The sequence below is a fragment of the Mandrillus leucophaeus genome, unplaced genomic scaffold, assembly GCF_000951045.1.
Source record: "Mandrillus leucophaeus isolate KB7577 unplaced genomic scaffold, Mleu.le_1.0 Scaffold59, whole genome shotgun sequence".
Classification (NCBI taxonomy): domain Eukaryota; kingdom Metazoa; phylum Chordata; class Mammalia; order Primates; family Cercopithecidae; genus Mandrillus; species Mandrillus leucophaeus.
In genome coordinates, this window is record NW_012106363.1 from 4203118 (window position 1) to 4222169 (window position 19052).

A 19052-nucleotide genomic window follows, 5' to 3' on the forward strand; every position below is an offset into this window, starting at 1 on the left:
TTAGCCAGGATGGTCTCGATCTCCTGACCTCGTGATCCTCCCGTCTCGGCCTCCCAAAGTGCTGGGATTACAGGCTTGAGCCACCGCGCCCGGCCAGTTCTGTTTTCTTCATTTCATGTTACAAGGGGAGAGAAGCAGTGCCTAGGGAGTCAGGTAATTTTTCCTAACATTGTGCAGCAAACTAGTGTGAGGGTCATGTCAGCTCCCTATTTTCTATCTCTAGTCCTCTGCACTACACTAAGTGGAGCTGAATGCCATTCACCCAAGGAAGCACAAACTCGGGTCCCAAGTTTTCTTGACAGAGCATTTACTTTGGTAATAAAAGAGAGAGACGTGAGAGCCAGGAGTGGTAGCGCACGCCTGTGGTTCCCAGCTACTCCTGAGGCTGATGCAAGAGGATCACTTGAACCCAGGAGTTCGAGGTTGTGGTGTGCTATGATCGTGCTTGTGAATAGCCTTTGCACTCCTACCTGGGCAACATAATTAGTCCCTGTCTGTAAAATAAATAAACAAATAGAGACATGAAAGCATGTTTAAATTCCATTTAAAATTTTCTTTTTAATAATTTGGTCCACAGAAAATCTTTATGAAATATTTCAGCTTCTGTTGACCCTTTTCTCCAATTATTTATATTGAAAACAAATAACCATTAGCAGTAAAGATGCATTGTATTCCAGCTTTACCATATATGCCTTTGACAGGTAGATAATCCCAGTACTTCTTTGTGATGTTGCAACTAAAGATGAAATATGAAATAACATATAAATGTGAAATATCCAGACACTAATTAACTTTATTTTAATTTTTTAAGAGATGGGATCTTGATCATGCCCAGGCTGCAGTGAAGTTGCTTAATCATAGCTCACTATAACCTGTATCCTAGCACTTTGGGAGGCCAAGGTAGGAGGATCATTCTATCCCAGAAGTTTGAGACCAGCCTGGGCAACATAGTGAGACCCTGTCTCTACAAAAAATTTAAAAATTAGCCAGGTATGATGGCACATGCCTGTAGTCCTAGCTACTTGGGAGGGTGAAGCAGGAGGATTGCTTAAGCCCAGGAGTTGGAGGCTACAGTGAGCTGTCATCCCACCAGTACCACCACACTCCAGCCTGGGCAACAGAGGGAGACCCTGTCTGTAAATTTTAAAACTAATTGTTTTATACACACACACCCCCCCACACCCCATAGCCTGGGAATAGGTATTGTTGCCAAATTTTAAATAAGTGAATCTATTCATTTTTACCTTTTTATCCTTTAATTATTGGATTATTTGAATATATTATTTGTACTGGATGAAAATACCATTATTGGGTTGTTCTTGACTACACAAATGGTGATTCAATAGGTAATATCATTGTAGGTTATAAAGCATGAGAATATACTAAACCTACCACTCAACCTAAAAATATGACCAATAACTTGAAACTAACCTGTAATGCTTCTCCCTAATCCCTAAGATTTGTTTCCCCACTCAGAGGATGATAAATAACTATTTTGAATTTTATGTTATCATGTACTTGTTTATTATTTGTATGTCTGAATAATACATTGTTTAGGTTACTTGTTTTGGAGCTTTATAAAAATGGTGTCAGGCTGTATGTAGTCATCTAAGACTTGCTTTTTTCACATTATGTTTCTAAAATTTATATAACTACTTCATCCATATTTAGTGCTGTATATAATAGTCTTGTGTGAATGTATAATTTATTCATTCTTTTGTTGATGGACATTTAGGTTGTTGCTAATCTTTTGCTAGTAGAAATATTGTTCCTGCTGTAAATAATTTGTAGGCAGTGTCTGTTTTTCCTAGATTGTTTTAATTATATAGAAGTTAAAAAGTGTATTTCCCTGGGTTTTACTTTATGTATAGATGAAATGTACAAGAATTGGCACAATCTTTAGTTTTTTATGAAATTTGTTTTTTTAAGAAAAGGATTGACTTTAAAAGTGAGACCCTTTTACAAGTTGAAGTTAAGGAGATTATACAGCCTTCCTGAGACATTTTCATGCAGTCATTTATAAGATGACATAAATGTCACAGTCACGTCATCTTCACAGCTGCAGTTCTGAATGAGTCTCCACAGTCAACTTTATAGGCATTAAAAAAAAAATCTTTAGTTTTTCTCAAAATGGTCTCATTTTAGCATCATCATTTGCAGGGGAAAACAATCCCTTTCTAAGTTAAAAGTTTGGGCTCTGAAGACTCATTTGTGAATGCCATTTAGAATTTATTTTTAATTAAGCGTATTTAATGTTGGTGAGAGGTGCCAGACATTCAGAGCTCTGGAGATTCCAGGCATCTATATATCCACAGAACAAGCCTGGCTCAGACAATAAAGGTACATTCTCTTTTCTGCTGTGTTCCTGTCTGAGTCCGAGAAGAATTGCCCCAGTGAGAGATGTCACAGCCTTTGGGCCTCACTCATTACCACATGTGCATCTAACCAGCAGAAGGCCCACTGGTAACCATGGTTTGATTATGTGAAATTCAGTTTAGCTCTTCTTGCCAATTCATTTCACCCAGTCTACTAAATTGCCATCAAGTGTTGATGACTTTGGGCTCCTGTCAACCTGGTTTAATTCAAACCAGGAACCCAGTGCCAAAAGCATTCTCCATTCCCTTCATTGGCCATCCCAGGAGATTCCTGCCTTTCCCTGTGAGAAAGTCAGATTTAATTGGTCTTTTCCTTTTTTTTTTTTTTTTTTTAAATTAGTATTTTGGAGCTATAACTGAGAACAGGCAACTTCTTCTTTTGGTGTTAATGTTATATCAAAGAAGTGAGGGTATTAATATGAGAAAGTGGCAGAAGCAAATTAGAGATCTTACAAAGGACAAGAGAGAATCTCTGTGGAATGGTTCGTACTGGGTCCTAGGCTATTAAAATAATGTTATAATCTGGCTCTGATAAATGTGATACTAATGCCAAGTATATTCATAAGTGGTTAACTTGGCTGCTTCACTGCCCAAGACCATAACGGCTAGTTTTAAACAAATGAATAAATTTCTTGACCTGATAGTAAATATCTCATCCTGCACAGAAGGAACTACAGGTCATTAACTTTGCCTCTGGGTTTATGACTGCGTTTAAGGGATAACTTGCATCTTGAAGGTTAAAATAAACCTGGGTCATTAAGGATGTTCCTAAGCTGTCTTTCTCATCTTAGTGTTAGGAATAGCAAGAGTGGGGAGCTAATTCTCAAGGTTTGTGAGTTCTGCTTTGAATTTAACTTTTCTAACAATGTGATATAGGAGATGAAGCATAACAATGATTGTTAGGCAGACGACTGATCTGCGGCATCCTATCTACAGTTTGGCAACTGACATTTATTTTATGATGTTGTATGATTTATAAATCCTTGTATTTGGTACCCTCACAGATTTTTCTGAGTTTCACTGACTCACCTAGAAGTTAACTTGGTTTTTTATCTAGGCTGAACTAGTTAAAACATGCTTCTGCTGAAGCCATAGTGGGAAGTTGGGATTCCTTTATAAACCTATTGTCATCATTATCTTCCAAAGCTATAAGTGCATGTGTAGCTACAGCCAGGCATCTTGTATGTCATTATCACAACTGACTAAAGGTATAAAAGTATGGGATACTCACCCAGTTTTCACCACTAGAAAGATCTTCCAAGTCTGGTCCTTACTGACAGTGGGTCAGTAATGTCATGTTCATGAAACTAATATTTTTGAAGAAGTGCCAGTTATTTACTAGGCCTTGTAGAAGATGCATTTTATGTGCATGTTCTCGACCTAATTAAAATAACTTCTTATAGGCTTCAGTTATTATATTTGGCGAGGTGCAGTGGCTCACGCCTATAGTCTTAGCACTTTGGGAGGCCAAGGATGGAGGATCGCTTTGAGCCCGGGAGTTCAAGATCAGCCTGGACAACATAGTGAGACCTTGTCTCTGTAAACAAATAAAAAATTAGTCAGGTGTAGTGGCATGTGCCTGTAGTCCCAGCTACTCCAGAGGCTGGAGTAGAAGGATCGCTTGAGCCTGGGAGGTCAATGCTGCAGTGAGCCATGATCATGCTACTGGACTCCATCCTGGGAGACATAGTGAGACTCTGTCTCGGAAAAAAAAAAGGGGGGGGGGATTAGATTCTTGTCTCTAGAGTTTAATTTAAATGGTAATATTTGTAGGAGTTCTTTGTATTGAACTTAAGGCAGAATAAGGTAAATACTTGAGGTTTAACGTTTGTTTCTGTCAGTTTTGTGTCTCTGGCACCTTTGCCCAGGTTTGTAGTCTGAGGGAGGTGAAGCTTATTAGAAACTGGAGGAGAAGGAGGTTTGTGGGGCTCTCTCCCCATTGTCCTGAGATGGTATAGAATAAGTCTGATTGTGACAGAAAAGGAGTTACTTGATCCTGGGATAAAACCTTGATTTGTGGAGGTGGTTTCAAGATAATATGATTAATATTAGTATCTGAATGTACTACAGCAATGAGGTAAAAGTCATCTCTCTATCTGCTGGCAAAAAAATTCCTGGTAACAAAAGCTTGGCTTGTGTTTCCTTGTCTTTCACAGGTGAGTGTTGTGCAAGATTCTGTCAACATTTCTGGCCAGAATACCATGAACATGGTAAAGGTTCCTGAGTGCCGGTTGGCAGATGAGTTAGGAGGACTGTGGGAGAATTCCCGGTTCACAGACTGCTGCTTGTGTGTTGCTGGCCAGGAATTCCAGGCTCACAAAGCTATCTTAGCAGGTTGGTATTTATTCATGAGGAATTTTATAGTTTTGGTGAATTAAGGAAAAACAAGTGATTGCATAATCACCTTTTGAACAACTTCAACTTTTTGAACTCAACTACAAAACAAACTACAGCTAAATATACCTTTGTATTCTGGTAACATTAATGCTCAGAACCAAAAAAGCTGCTCTCTAAAATGAGATTTCTGTTTTTCCTCTCTGTAGTGGACCTAGGCCATCATTTTCAAGGAATGGATGATGATGTACAAAGGTATTGAATGCCTTTGCCCCTAGAAGATAGATGTTAGAGCACCAGTTAAGAGCAGGTATCAACCCCTAGATAAGGGCTTAGGATGTAATGGAGAGGATTCTATACTCAGGACTAAATGCCATCTAGCTAGTCCTCAGCCCTGAAGGGGTTAGCCCTCTCTTCAATTTAAACATGCTAGAAGAATTAAACTCTTGCCCCTGACATGGAGGATCAGTTCTTGCTGTAATAGACCCATGGTTTTCAAGACCCGGGAGACTGACACCAAGGAGGAACTGATGAGGAAGGACTGACTTCACCACCCAGGGAAGGGTAAAAACCATCGCATACTTCTCTTAAGACCATAAGACCCAACAGGAAATTGCGTGAACCTTCAAGTAACACACTTCTTACTAAGACCCTCAGCTCTGTCATTCTAAAGTACACACCTGGTAAAACCTCACACTGCCTCAGTCTAAACATTTTCCTGTACCCTCTCACAACTGGCTGTTACTGTGTAATACTCAAGGAAGTCACGGGCACAGTGGCTCATACCTGTAATCCCAGCACTTTGGGAGGCGGAGGCGGCTGGATCACCTGAGGTCAGGAGTTTGAGACCAGCCTGGTCAACATAGTGAAACCCCATCTCTACTAAAAATACAAAACTTAGCTGGGCATGGTGGCACGCGCCTGTAATCCTAGCTACTCCAGTGGCTGAGATAGGAGAATCGCTTGAACCTGGGAGGCGGAGGTTGCAGTGAGCGGAGATCATGCCACTGCACTCCAGCCTGGGCAACAGAGCAAGACTCCATCTCGGGGGGGAAGAAAAACAAAACTCAAGGAAGTTTGTAACTCTTTGGTTAGCGTCTCCACACTTAGCTAGGCCCTCAACACCGCCAATAGTTTTTCTACAGATGTTTAGGCAACTCCCTTTCTTAACTGTAGCTGTCTCAAACCTTAACCACTCTTTAACTCCTTCCAAACTCCTAAAAGATTACCTTGCCTACTTCCTCCAAAAGAAAAGGAAGCCCTTATGTAGGAACTCCCTCATCTCTTGCTTCTCACCTCACCTGCATTCTCAGTGGAGGTGTTCTTCCTCGTGGACAAAGCAGACTTTTTTTCTACCTCTGCTCTGTTTTATATCCCATCTTGCCTTCTCAGAAACCTTACTCTACCGGTTATACCCTTGCTATCTATCTAGTATCTTCAGTATCTCTCTGTTATTTTCTCTTCACCTTTAGCCTGTAAACAGGCTCCAAGCTTCTCCCTCTAGTATTCTGTCTCTCTCTCTCTTTTCCCCAGAGCTGAGTTTCTTGAGTTAGCATATTCACTTTCTACTTCTTTCCTCCCACTTATCCTCAGTTCACCTCCATGCTATGAAAGCAGTTTTTCAAAATTACATGATCTACTAGTTGCTAAATTTGAAGGACTTTAGTTCATATACTAGGACTCCTCTCTCCTGGTTCTCTGGTTGCTTCTGATGAGTGGTCTCCTTACTTCTTCCTCACCCATCCCTTTATACATTGGTGAGCCCTGAGGATCTGCTTCAGTTCCGTTTTCATTCCACTTTTTCTCCCTGAGTGATTTCATTTATTCCTGTTGCATCAGCTGCAGTCTGTTTACCGAGGACCCTCAATACCTGGTTGCTTTGGACCCTTCCTTCTTTATGAAAAGCCCCAGGCCTTTAGTCTTTAATTTCTGAAATATATTTATTTAGTTCTCTGTATAGTCTATAACCCTTCTGAAATAAGAAAAATGAGAATTAATATCCTTTTGGTATACATTAAAATACTGAAGTTCAGAGGGTTAAATGATTTGCCCAAGAATATGTGGTTAGAAAAATGGCAGAGCTAGGCCGGGTGCAGTGGCTCATGCCTGTAATCCCAGCACTTTTGATGGCAGAGGTGGGCAGATCACTTGAGATCAGGAGTTCGAGACCAGCCTGGCCAACATGGTGAAACCCCGTCTCCACTAAAAATACAAAAATTAGCCAGGCGTGGTGGTGGGCACCTGTAATCCCAGCTACTTGGGAGGCTGAGGTAGGAGAATCGCTTGAACTCAGGAGGCAGACATTGCAGTGAGCTGAGATCACGCCACTGCACTCCACTCTAGCCTGGGCCACAGAGCAAGATTTTGTCTCAGAAAAAAAGAAAAGAAAAGAAAAGAAAATGGCAGAACTAAAATTAGTGCTTTCTGACATAAACTATAGGCCAAAAATTCCAGTTCCCTGTTAGCTCAAATCCCTTCTACTATATATTTTGTCCATTCCTTCACTCTTAGGTAATCGTTAGATCACACCTTTCACCAAAACCCCTGATTTATTTGACAACATGAACAAATTTGAGTTCTTAGCCATTTTATTACTTTTCATGGTTGAGATTATTATTTTTCATGGTGTTCATTGGACTAGAATGAGCATGAGTTGGAACACTGTTTCTCAACCTTCATTATCCCTGCCTCTAAGGAGAAAAACTAAATTTAAATTCTCCCTGATGAGACAAATAAAATACTAAGGAAGGAGATTTTATCAGGTAGGGTTGTGCTTTAAAGGGACACAAATTATTATAAAATCTAAAGTTTTTTTTCCCCTACCTCTTTGCGGCAGTATCATCTCTGTTAAGAATGCATAGCTTAGAAAGACAGACAGCTTGCCATAGGTGAACATACACTTCATCTGGTTAGTGGATGCCATTGAGCCCAGTTCTTGACCTTCTTCCTGTGTGGTCCCTGGAGGTGCAGAAAGTGTGGTGTCAGTTCCAACAAAAACATAGGTATTAGAACACCCTGCTTGATCATAAGGGACCTTCCATTTGAACCCCAAATCTATACAGAGAACATAGCATTATCATCCAACGTATATAAGTAATTTCCTTGAAATGTGAATGGTTGGAGTAGAGACGATAAGTTATTTTGGAAGTAGTGGTTTCTTATTTTCTTTTATGTATTAGTTACTTATTGTTATATATAAAGAGAGGAATTTTGTAATTCTGATGTAAGCTGAGGCAGAGACCTTTCCTATAGCAGTAGGATAGGAAAGAAAATGATCTCTCCCTCATGACTGGAAAGAACCAAGAGATTTCACTGTGATAGCCTTATCTGTTTGTTTTTCTTTCACTTTGTAGCTCGTTCTCCGGTTTTTAGTGCCATGTTTGAACATGAAATGGAAGAGAGCAAAAAGGTATGTAACAAGATGAAGACATGTCTGTTTAGCCAGGTGTCTAGAGTCAGATATTTCCCACTTTAGCTGCAGATTTATTTTCCTAATGATTTTTTTCTTACTGTGTTACTAAAATGGAGTATGAGTCCCTAAACTCCTTCTGAAAGCAAAGAGAAGTGGTGTAGAAGTATTATGGGTAAAGCAGATTGACTTATTAAATGAGGCTGATCATCCACACAGTTTTGGGTGAGGGTATTTAGACATGTTTTTACTCAGAAAATTGAGGAAAAGAAAGATGAAAAAAAATCAAAGAGTTGTTTTGCTGTTATGTTTGAGAAAACAAAGATGGAACGTGTGATGGGCAAAAAGACTGTTATAATCAAGCTGGGCAAAGAAATTTTCCCTTAATGGTGGGTTTTTTTTTTTTTTTGAGACAGAGTCTTGCTTTGTCACCCAGGTTGGAGCGCAGTGGTGTGATCTCGGCTCACTGCAAACTCCGCCTCCCGGGTTCACGCCATTCTCCTGCCTCAGCCTCCCGAGTAGCTGGGACTACAGGTGCCCGCCACCACGCCTGGCTAATTTTTTTTGTATTTTTAGTAGAGACAGGATTTCACCATGTTAGCCAGGATGGTATCGATCTCCTGACCTCGTGATTCACCTGCCTCGACCTCCCAGAGTGCTGGGATTACAGGCGTGAGCCACCGTGTCCGGCCCATTAATGTTAGGTTTTAAATGATACAAGGTTCTCTCCTCACGAGAGCTTAAAATCATGAAAATAGTTTAGTTTAGGGATTTTGTTCTGTTGGAATGTTTCTCATATTCAGTTTTTCTGGCATAGAATCGAGTTGAAATCAATGATGTGGAGCCTGAAGTTTTTAAGGAAATGATGTGCTTCATATACACGGGGAAGGCTCCAAACCTCGACAAAATGGCTGATGATTTGTTGGCAGCTGCTGACAAGGTAAGATAAGAATAGAAAAATAATCAGGACTAGGAGTTATTGTGACTTCTTGAGTTTCGTGAACAGGCTTCTATATTGCATTGTGGGTAAAATGAGCATATTTGGTTTGGCCAAGACAGTCCTGGTTTACACATATTATTCCAACACAATTATTAATAGCACACTTTTTATTCTCAAAAATGTCCTGTTTTGAATAGTAAACTATATGGTCACCTAACTATGGGAAAGAAGGATAAGTTTGACATTTACCTCTCCTCTTTTTTCCATCTCAAATTTAACCACAGTGATTGTAAAGATTCAAAATACGTTTGGATTGTGCTTTATAATTTGCAAAAATGTTTTTGAGTTTATTAACGTATTTAAACTTTATCAGTAAAACAGCTCTTTGGATCCATGTGGACCCAACCAACCTCAGATCACAAATATCTGAGAAAAAAGAAACAAGAGGCCAGGCACAGTGGCTCGCTGTGTAATCCTAGCACTTATGGGAGGCCGAGGCAGGTGGATCACCTAAGCTCAGGAGTTCGAGACCAGCCTGGGCAACGTGGCGAAACCCCATGACTACTAAAAAATACAAAAATTTGCCAGGCGTGGTGGTGCGTGCTTGTAGTCCCAGCTACTCGGGAGGCTGAGGCAAGAGAATTGCTTGAACCCAGGAGGCAGAGGTTGCAATGAGCTGAGATCGTGCCACACTCCAGCCTGGGCAACAGAACAAGACTGTCTCCAAAAAAAAAAAGAAAAGAAAAGAAAAAAAAGAAACAAGAAAAAACAGGCTGGGCACAGTGGTGCTGGATGCGTGGTGCTTTCAGCCTATAATCCCAGAACTTGGGGAGGCCAAGGAGGAAGGGTTGCTTGAGCCCAGGAGTTCAAGACCAGCCTGGGCAACATAGATTCCATCCCTACAAAAATAAAAATTAAAAAATTTAGCCAGGTGTGGTGGTGCACGCCCATAGTCCCAGCTACTTTAGAAGCTGAGGTGGGACGATCACTTGAGCCCAGGAGGTTGAGGCCACAATGAGCCATGATTGCACCATTGCACTCCAACCTGGGTGACAGAACGAGACCTTGTTTCAAAAAAATAAATAAAAAATAATACAAATAAAAAACCAAAATAGTATAACAACTATTTACATAGCATTTATATTGTATCAGTTAGTATAGATAATATAGGGCTAATTTAAAGTATACAGGAGGATGTACATAACGATACAGGCCAATACTGTCTGTTTACTTCTTTTTTTTTTTTTTTTGAGAAGAGAGTCTTGCTCTTGTCACCCAGGCTGGAGTGCAATGGCACAATCTCGGCTCACTGCAACCTCTGCCTCCCGTGTTCAAGTGATTCTCCTGCCTCAGCCTCCCGAATAGCTGGGATTACAGGCACCCGTCACCACACCCATCTAATTTTTGTATTTTAAGTGGAGATGGGGTTTCGCCATGTTGGTCAGGCTGATCTCAAACTCCTGACCTCGGATGATCCACCCACCTCGGCCTCCCAAAGTGCTAGGATTACAGCTGTGAGCCACCGCATCTGGTCTATTTATTTAATTTTTGAGATGGAGCCTCACTCTGTTGCCCAGGCTGGAGTGCAGTGGCACAATCTCAGCTCACTGCAACCTCTGCCTCCCAGGTTCAAGCAGTTTTCCTGCCTCAGCCTCCCGGGTAGCTGAGATTACAGGCATGCACCACCATACCCAGCTAATTTTTGTACATGTAGTAGAGACAGAGTTTCACCATGTTGGCCAGGCTGGTCTCGAACTCCTGATCTCAAGTGGTCTGACCACCTCAGCCTCCCAAAGTGCTGGGATTATGAGTGTAAGTCTCCATGCCTGGCCAATACTGTCAGTTTATATAAGGGACTTGAGCATTCACAGATTTTTGTATTTGGGGCCGCTGGACCCAGCCAGTCCCCTAAGGATACTGAGGCATGGCTGTAATCTTTTACCTAGTGTCCTGGTTAGCACTTTCAGCTTTTACCTAAGTAGTTATCGAAATAGAAAGTATTTCTTCAAAATTATGAGAGAATTAATAGCTTAATAGTAGAATAAATTATACTTCATAAGACACATTTCAATTTGAGAAGTGTTAAAGTGTGAAAATAAAAACGCAGATCTTAGAATCAAAGACATATGATGATTACCTAAAATAATTTGGTCAGTGATTCCCAAAATAAGGTGAAATGTCAACAGATATTAGGTTGGTGGGAAAGGCTTATGAAAAATACTGAGTTTAACCAAGACAAATGGTTGCTGTCTTACTGCAGGATTTCTCAGAACCTGTAGCATATTAATGTTACTGTGAATTTTCTAACAGGAATTATGATAGACAGCATTTCTCCAATTTAGTGAACCCTGGAATCCTTTTTCTCAAGGATCACCTGCAAGATTAGTGGTCAGCGGCCGGGCGCGGTGGCTCACGCCTATTATCTCAGCACTTTGGGAGGCCGAAGCAAGCGGATCACGAGGTCAGGAGATTGAGACCATCCTGGCTAACACAGTGAAACCCTGTCTCTACTAAAAAATACAGACAAATAAACAAAAAAGTTAGCCAAACAAACAAAAAACAATTAGCCAACTATGGTGGCGGGCGCCTGTAGTCCCAGCTACTCAGGAGGCTGAGGCAGGAGAATGGTGTGAACCTAGGAGGCGGAGCTTGCAGTGAGCCGAGATTGCGCCACTGCACTCCAGCCTGGGTGACAGAGCGAGACTCCGTCTCAAAACAAAACGAAACAAACAAAAACAAAACAAAACAAAACAAAAAAACGTTAGTGGTCCCCGAAACACACATTGGGAAACGGACTTTCATTGTGTAGGTACATCAGAGAGAGAACTCAATACCCTTCTAGGCCCTGCAGTCTGTGGACACATGACCTGTGGGGAAGGGTGAAAGAATTGGTGTTTACCCTGTGGGAGCTTTTCCTGTGTTGGGGGACAAGTGGAGTTGGCGTGAGGGTGGGAAAAGGGTGTAGACCCTGCCAGCAGTAGACTCTGTGAGAAAGAAGGTTCTCTGCTGAAAGCACCCCCTCTTCCTGCCGTGATGCTGCAATACCCATTGGTGGGAAAAGTGGGTTCTGGTCTAAGGACACAAGAGCCTTCTAGTGTTTGCTCATGGGATAGTCTACCTCCCTTTGTGCCTGAGGACAGAGGAAAGTGCCTGTGTTTATAGTGGAGGTTTAGCTTTATTGACCGGCTTTTTGGAGTGTATGTAGAGGATGGGATAAGTAAATGCAATCAGTGCTCTTGATGAAGAAGATTGGAATAGTAACCGTATCCTTCTTGTCACTTTTCAAGACTTTATGAGTACAATTAAGCAATGTGAAAATTCCATACCCTTCCAGTCTACCTCAATTCTGACCAAGGGAAACTTGCTTTTAATGGAGACAGTAAGAAAATATTCACTGCAAGCTCTGGGAAAGTAGAAGACATAATCCAATACCTGCCTTTTATAAAGTTAATTATGATTTTGCCTGATCTGTGCTCTGATTTTTAATGAAGTAGTCGCTTGTGCTTATACACTTCAGGTGTTTATCCTCTCATCTTCTAGATTCCATAAGGATAAGTATTGCAAGGCCCACTTTTTAGACAGAAATACTAAGGCTCAGAGTTGTATATCCGCAGAGCCAAGATTAAACTTCTGCTGTGTCCCTGAGTTTTCATTCTTGCTCCCTAGCTGGAAAACCTACTGGTAACCTACTGTAAGGACACAGGGCATGGTGATCAGCCTGAACTGCCATTTCAAGGATAGCATTTCAGCACAATGTGTTAACTTGTGGTTTTAAAAGATAAAGCTGTTGAATCACAGCAGTGCTTTAAATTTATGAATGAGAAGTAATTGAAGGGTGCATTTTCAAATTCCATTCAGAATTTCCCACTAGACAGTTTTTGCTCCAAGCCTATTTGAAAACATTTTTACCTTTACACCTCTTTGTGAGTTTTAGGAAAACAGAATAAGAAATCTTTCATGGAATGATCTAAACATCTAGAATTTACCCAAGAGGCTGAAACAGCTTCTTCTAAGCTTTTCCAGTCTCCTGGGGACATGTGTAATTAGACCAAAAACAAAACAAAACTCCTCAGGCCTGGGAGACACAATTTCCATCTCTTGGGTAAGTACTGCCATTAGGCAGGTTTTTCAGAAGCATAATTAAGAAAAAACTTTGTCCCCAAGGGACAAGAATGGCTACTTTTGTCTAATTATGCAGTAGGGATCAGAGCTATTCACAGTAAAAGTCCTTTTAAAAGAATGTATTGAGAAAGGATAAGAGGAATTGTCTGGGCAGCACTGTATAAAAAACTGAACATTTACTAAACCTTTTTTCCAGCCTTTTAAAACAAAAACGGCAACTTCCTTTCTTGCTTATCTAATGTCATTCCTGTTTTCCATGGAAACTGTTTTCCAGTTACTCAAATGTAAAAAAGCTGCACCAAAACCAATAAAACCTCTCTTTTTGCTGCAGGAGATCACAGTGCCAGCAGATTTGCCTCCTTACCCAGAATTGATAACAATGAAATTGTCCTGGTTTGATTGCCATGATTCACCCTGAAGGGGCATTGTGTCATTGAGTTCTGGGGCCTTCAAGCTGGGGCCTATAAGGAGACTGTGCATAGCCTCAAAGCAAGCTGTTTTCCTGTGAACTGATTAATGACATTTTATTTTGTGCCTCCTTGTATTTCCTTCCTCTTTCCTATCCCTGAAGTTCCTAGTAAGTTCATAATCTCATATTAGAGAACAAGTGGTAGAGTTGTATCAGAACCAATCAAGTAGATCAGATGTGCCCAGCATTAACCCAGGCTTTCCATTTCAAGAACAGTTATGCCCTTTTCTTAGAAAATACAAATTTTTAAACTGAAACTGCATTAGACTCTCTGCCACTTTGTCCGTTTACCCTGAGAAGCTTAACCTGAACCCCAATAAAATAAGACTCTATTTATCCTTCTCTATTTAAAAGGAGGCCTTTAGTTGACCCTCATTCAGAAACAACTAGTGGCAGAGGTGCTGGTAAAAGTCACCACAGGCTTCTTTTCACAGCCTGATGGGTCAGTTGGCATATCCTGCTGGGCTAGTGACAATGCTTAAGTCAAAAGGACTGTGCTTCACCCTCTTCTGGCTCTAAATAAGGGGATTGCAGTAATGTCCCTGTTGACTTGAAGTAGACTGATGCCTCACTGTAATCATTAAGTGGTAAAGTTTTAAGAACAACTTTCATCACAGACTGGAGGAGAGTAAACTTCAGGATGCAGATCTACCCTGTAATTGCCATTTTTCTAATAGGTAGACTTTAGAACTCTAATGGCAGCTTTCCAAGTTATTTTAGCTGTTTACGTTTCAAGCTTAAACATCTAACCTTAAGAATATGGTTATGTTTTATCATTGCAGTAGTAGCTTTTCATGGTCTGTGCAGTTCTGTTCAAGTATCTAGTTAATATGATGGTACAGCTAAAGAAAACAGCTTCAGTAGTGGTCAGCCCAGAGCTGTTGCTGCTCTGACGACAGCAGTGCTTGTGTTTTACAGTATGCCCTGGAGCGTTTAAAGGTCATGTGTGAGGATGCCCTCTGCAGTAACCTGTCCGTGGAGAATGCTGCAGAAATTCTCATCCTGGCTGACCTCCACAGCGCAGATCAGTTGAAAACTCAGGCAGTGGATTTCATCAACTAGTGAGTTGGCATCTTCAAAGTTCTTCTTTCAGAATAGTTGGATAGCTGAAGAAATGAGAAAGACTTTGAATTAGTGGGTAAAGCAGGCAAGTAGCTTCATTAACCTTTTGGCAGTAAGTATAGAGCTTTCATCTTCTCCTTCAATTGACTGTATGGAAAATGGTTTTACCTTCATGGGTTGAATCCTATTGGTGAGTAAAGTGTTTTACTTCCTCATAGTGAATCAAAGTGATGAAAATAACTTGCCTGAAAAAGCTGTGTGCCCCAAATTATAGTATCTTTACTTCACACTCAGTGACTTAATAAAAGACATGTAGATTTCTAGGAGGATAGAGATATGTTTATGAGTTGGTAAAATGTACCTCACGTTCAGTTATAGAATGAGGAAAAGAGAAGGGATCATCAGGAGCTGGTTTCATAACACTGTTTTGAGAAAGAAATGTTCATTCCACTAGGTCTGTTCCTTCATCTTAAGTGACAAATGACCTGGCAATACTACTTTCTGAAATAATAATATGAAATAATATGAATAATAATATGAAAGATGAATTGTAACTACAACCTATCTTCTCAGTGGGACATGTTCTATCCCTTGCCCCATGGAGAGAGCAAAAGCTGGGAAAAACCCGAAGAAGAAAAGCCCTCACAACAGCAGTTCTGGGGCAAGACAGGTCTGAGACATTCCAGATGATTGAGTGAACAATATTCAACATAGAAAATTCCCAGAGACAGGAAATAACATCCTCTAGGTCTAGTTGTAGAATTATTTTCTAAGGAGTGATCAAGTGAGGCAGAAGAAGGAGGGGAGAGACCCATCAGTGTGAGTTCCTTTGAGTGCTTACTGTGTGCTGGACAATTTGCTTGGTGCTTTTGAGATATTAACCATTGAATGAAATATGATTATCCTCTCCTCTTTTTTGATAATCACCTAGGCCCCGGGCTCTGATCTGCCCTGTGGTTAAAGGCTGGTGAGTGGCAAAGCCAGGCAGAAGCTCAGGGCTTCTGGCTGAGGGAGCCCATGCTCCTTTTTATGATGGGCATCACCGGTGAATATAAGGAACATAGGCAGTGTTGAGGGCCTGGGGAACATTCCGCTTTTTGTTTTTGAGAATATAGTGGCTCAAAGTCCTGGTTTTCAGATGACGACAGCCACAGGCAAGTCACCAGTCTGCGCATTGTCTAACAAGCAAATTCTCATGCATATTAAGGGCTCTGTCTGTTTCTTGCATTGACACACTTTATACCTAACACTGGAAAATTAGGCTATCTAGGTGGCTGTTGAATTTATCCCTTGCTCACTCCCTTTGGTAACCCATTTCTCCACATTTCTCCTAGTCATGCTTCGGATGTCTTGGAGACCTCTGGGTGGAAGTCAATGGTGGTGTCACATCCCCACTTGGTGGCTGAGGCATACCGCTCTCTGGCTTCAGCACAGTGCCCTTTTCTGGGACCCCCACGCAAACGCCTGAAGCAATCCTAAGATCCTGCTTGTTGTAAGACTCCGTTTAATTTCCAGAAGCAGCAGCCACTGTTGCTGCCACTGACCACCAGGTAGACAGCGCAATCTGTGGAGCTTTTACTCTGTTGTGAGGGGAAGAGACTGCATTGTGGCCCCAGACTTTTAAAACAGCACTAAATAACTTGGGGGAAATGGGGGGAGGGAAGGGCCCAGGACTCGGGGCTGTTCAACCTAATGAAAACCCTGTTGCTGCGTCACTGTGTTCCCTTTGGCCTGGCCGAGTTTGATACTGTGGGGATTCAGTTTAGGCGCTGGCCCGAGGACATCCCAGCGGTGGTACTTCGGAGAAACCTGTCTGCATCTGACTGAGCAGAATAAATCGTCAGGTGCCTGGAGCAAAAAGGAAAAAAAAAAGAAAGGACATTGAGTTTTAACAGAAGGGAAAAGGAAAGAAGAAAAGATTTTTGCAGAATTTCTCAAAAATCAGTTTGTGGATTCCAGTAGTATTTATATTGAGAGAAACAAATTTTAGTCCTTCCAACTGTGCTAAAACTTGGATATTTGTGAAAACTCACCACCATACAAGCATCAGAAGAGCTCTCTTGTTATTAGCACTTACTGTTTGCAAGAACAGAATGCATCCTTTTATCCTTTTATGAAAAATGACAAGTGAAGGCAAAAGGGGAAGGTTATTTGATCTGGAAGATGAGTGTTCTGATGTGGTGGCTTTTGCAAAAATCTTTATTGGTGTTGAAAACTGGAAAAAAATAACTCATCCAGAATTCATACTGTCTTGACAAGAACTATGGTTCTCTGTTTTTAGATATTGTGGAAAATGTTTTTGGGCATTTTTCTCTGATTTTATTTCTTCTCCCCCGCCCCTTTTTCTAAAAAACAAACAAACAAAAAAACACACAAAACAAAAACAGAACAAAAGAAGAGAAGAGAGAAGGAAATTTTATTAATTAAAGATGCTGTGTGATAAAATCCCAGCCCAGATTGCTCAGCTGTTTGTACCTGACTTGCCGCCTGCATAGGAGCCAGTTCTGTTCCTTCTGACTAGCCCCTCTTCCTCCAGGGGAGAACTTCCAAATGTTAATTTTTTCTTTTTGAAAATATAAATAATTACTATTTTGTACTGTGTGGTATCTCTGGTCTTTTGTTTCACTCACCTGCCTTGTCTCTTGGGTCTGAGTCCCTTGCTTAAGGGATTTTGAAGTCCTAGTTTTCAGCTTGCAGAGATTATGTTTGAAATGTCTAATGAGCCGTAGGGATTTGTTGAGACTCCGTAATTTCAAGTTTTCTTTGTGAGCTATCAGCATCTGCCAGTCTCTTGTCCTCCCTGAGTATCTCACAGTCCATATCCTGATGAGGGATCAGGCCCCTACCTGTGCCAAGGCAAGTCATGGTAGTGGGCTTTTCTGCACCCTGTATGTTTTAAGACCTAATCCCCACCTCCCTTCTCCTAATTAAATACAAAAAGATCCAGGGGACATAAATGTGGAGATTAAATAAAGGGAAATTATTGTCTCTAACTGGTTCTGTCATTGACTTGATGTGTTTCCAGAAAAGCTAGTATCTGAGCTCACAAAAATCTTCTGGGGCTCCCTGTCTGCCTTTTTTGTGGCTCTGTTAGGACAGTGGGATATATTGAAGAATGCATCAGCTATTTGGCCAGCGTGTGTATTTTTTACCTTTGATGGAACCTCAACCTATTTCACCTTCCAGTTCCCTTCAGTGGACCTTAGATTTTATACATTTTCCAACTTTCATTTATCTTACTGCCTCTAGAATGGATAAATATGATCTGTTACTAATATAATCAAAGGCAGGATTAGTTTATTGGAAACCATTCCATTGCACTTCCCAGTTTCCCTTGGGAAGTGTCCCCTGTGTGAGGAAGTACCCAGTTCTACATGTGCTGGCTGCTGGCTGCTGTCCTGCGCCTCCTCCTTCCTAGCTTTCCAGATCAGCACACAAGTCCAGGGATCCAGGCGAACTCGAAAGTCTCCTCTACCCATATCGTCTTAGGTTTTTCCAGCTAAATTTGTATACAATATTTCATCTGAACTTCCGAATAACTTGACGAACTTGGTAGGACAGGTGAGACACGGCATCTTCCCACTGTGTAGATGAGAGAAGCAGAAACCCAGAGAAGGGACATGCCTCAGATCACACAACTATTGAATGCCAGATCTTCTAATGGAGTATCCTGAAGATTATGTAATTAACTGGAGGAAGTTCCATTTCTGAAATGTTTAGGTACAAAACTGAAAGTAAAGCTTCCTTCCTGTGGGAATAGCAAGAACAAAGCTCTGGAAAGGTGCCTCTGCTGGCCTGTTCTTCAGAGGTTCCAGAAGGACAAACCAGGCTTCAGATTTGCTTTCCTCTTCATTCACAGACAGCTGTAGGTTGAGAGGCTGGTGAGTTCAGGGACTGTGCCCTCAGGAGGATAGCAGTCCTGGCACCTCGCTTCTGTCAGGACGAAGGTCTCTTCTGGGATCTTCAGTATTTATGGAATTTCCAACTTGGGCTTTACTGTGGGTACAAAGCTGTTGGGATTTCAGGTACAGGTAAAGCTACTTGATGCTCCTGTCATTATTTCATTCTTTCTGGGCATGTTTGTTTTTGTTTTAAATGATACAGTTGAAGCCATCTGGTTATGACAACATCAGAGCCCCAGCATACTGTTCATAAACCTCCCACTGCCACCACCCCCCTCCCTTAGCTCCCCCACATCTGAAATTTAATTCAAGTTAACTCCACAATCTGGGGCATGAGCTGTCACTGCAGAGATGTCCGTGCCAGTGAAACAGTTGGAGATTTCAATTCCACAAGGATATGGCTTATTTATCAAAACAGTATTTCAGGCAAGTAGTTTCG

General features: G+C 41.3%; 1 protein-coding gene across 5 annotated transcripts in view; it reads left to right on the plus strand.

The window, feature by feature from the left end:
- Nucleotides 1–17704, plus strand: part of SPOP (speckle-type POZ protein) — a 92846-nt gene extending 75142 nt beyond the window's left edge. For all 5 annotated transcript variants that reach the window (XM_011999290.1, XM_011999294.1, XM_011999293.1 and 2 more), the window contains 5 exons: nt 4532–4709; nt 8063–8118; nt 8936–9058; nt 14568–14710; nt 16046–17704. In XM_011999290.1, coding sequence (XP_011854680.1) covers nt 4532–4709; nt 8063–8118; nt 8936–9058; nt 14568–14710; nt 16046–16190 — 645 coding nt within the window. In that variant the 3' untranslated portion in view covers nt 16191–17704. The remainder of the gene's footprint in view (nt 1–4531; nt 4710–8062; nt 8119–8935; nt 9059–14567; nt 14711–16045) is intronic.
- The last annotated feature ends 1348 nt before the right edge of the window (nt 17705–19052 follow it).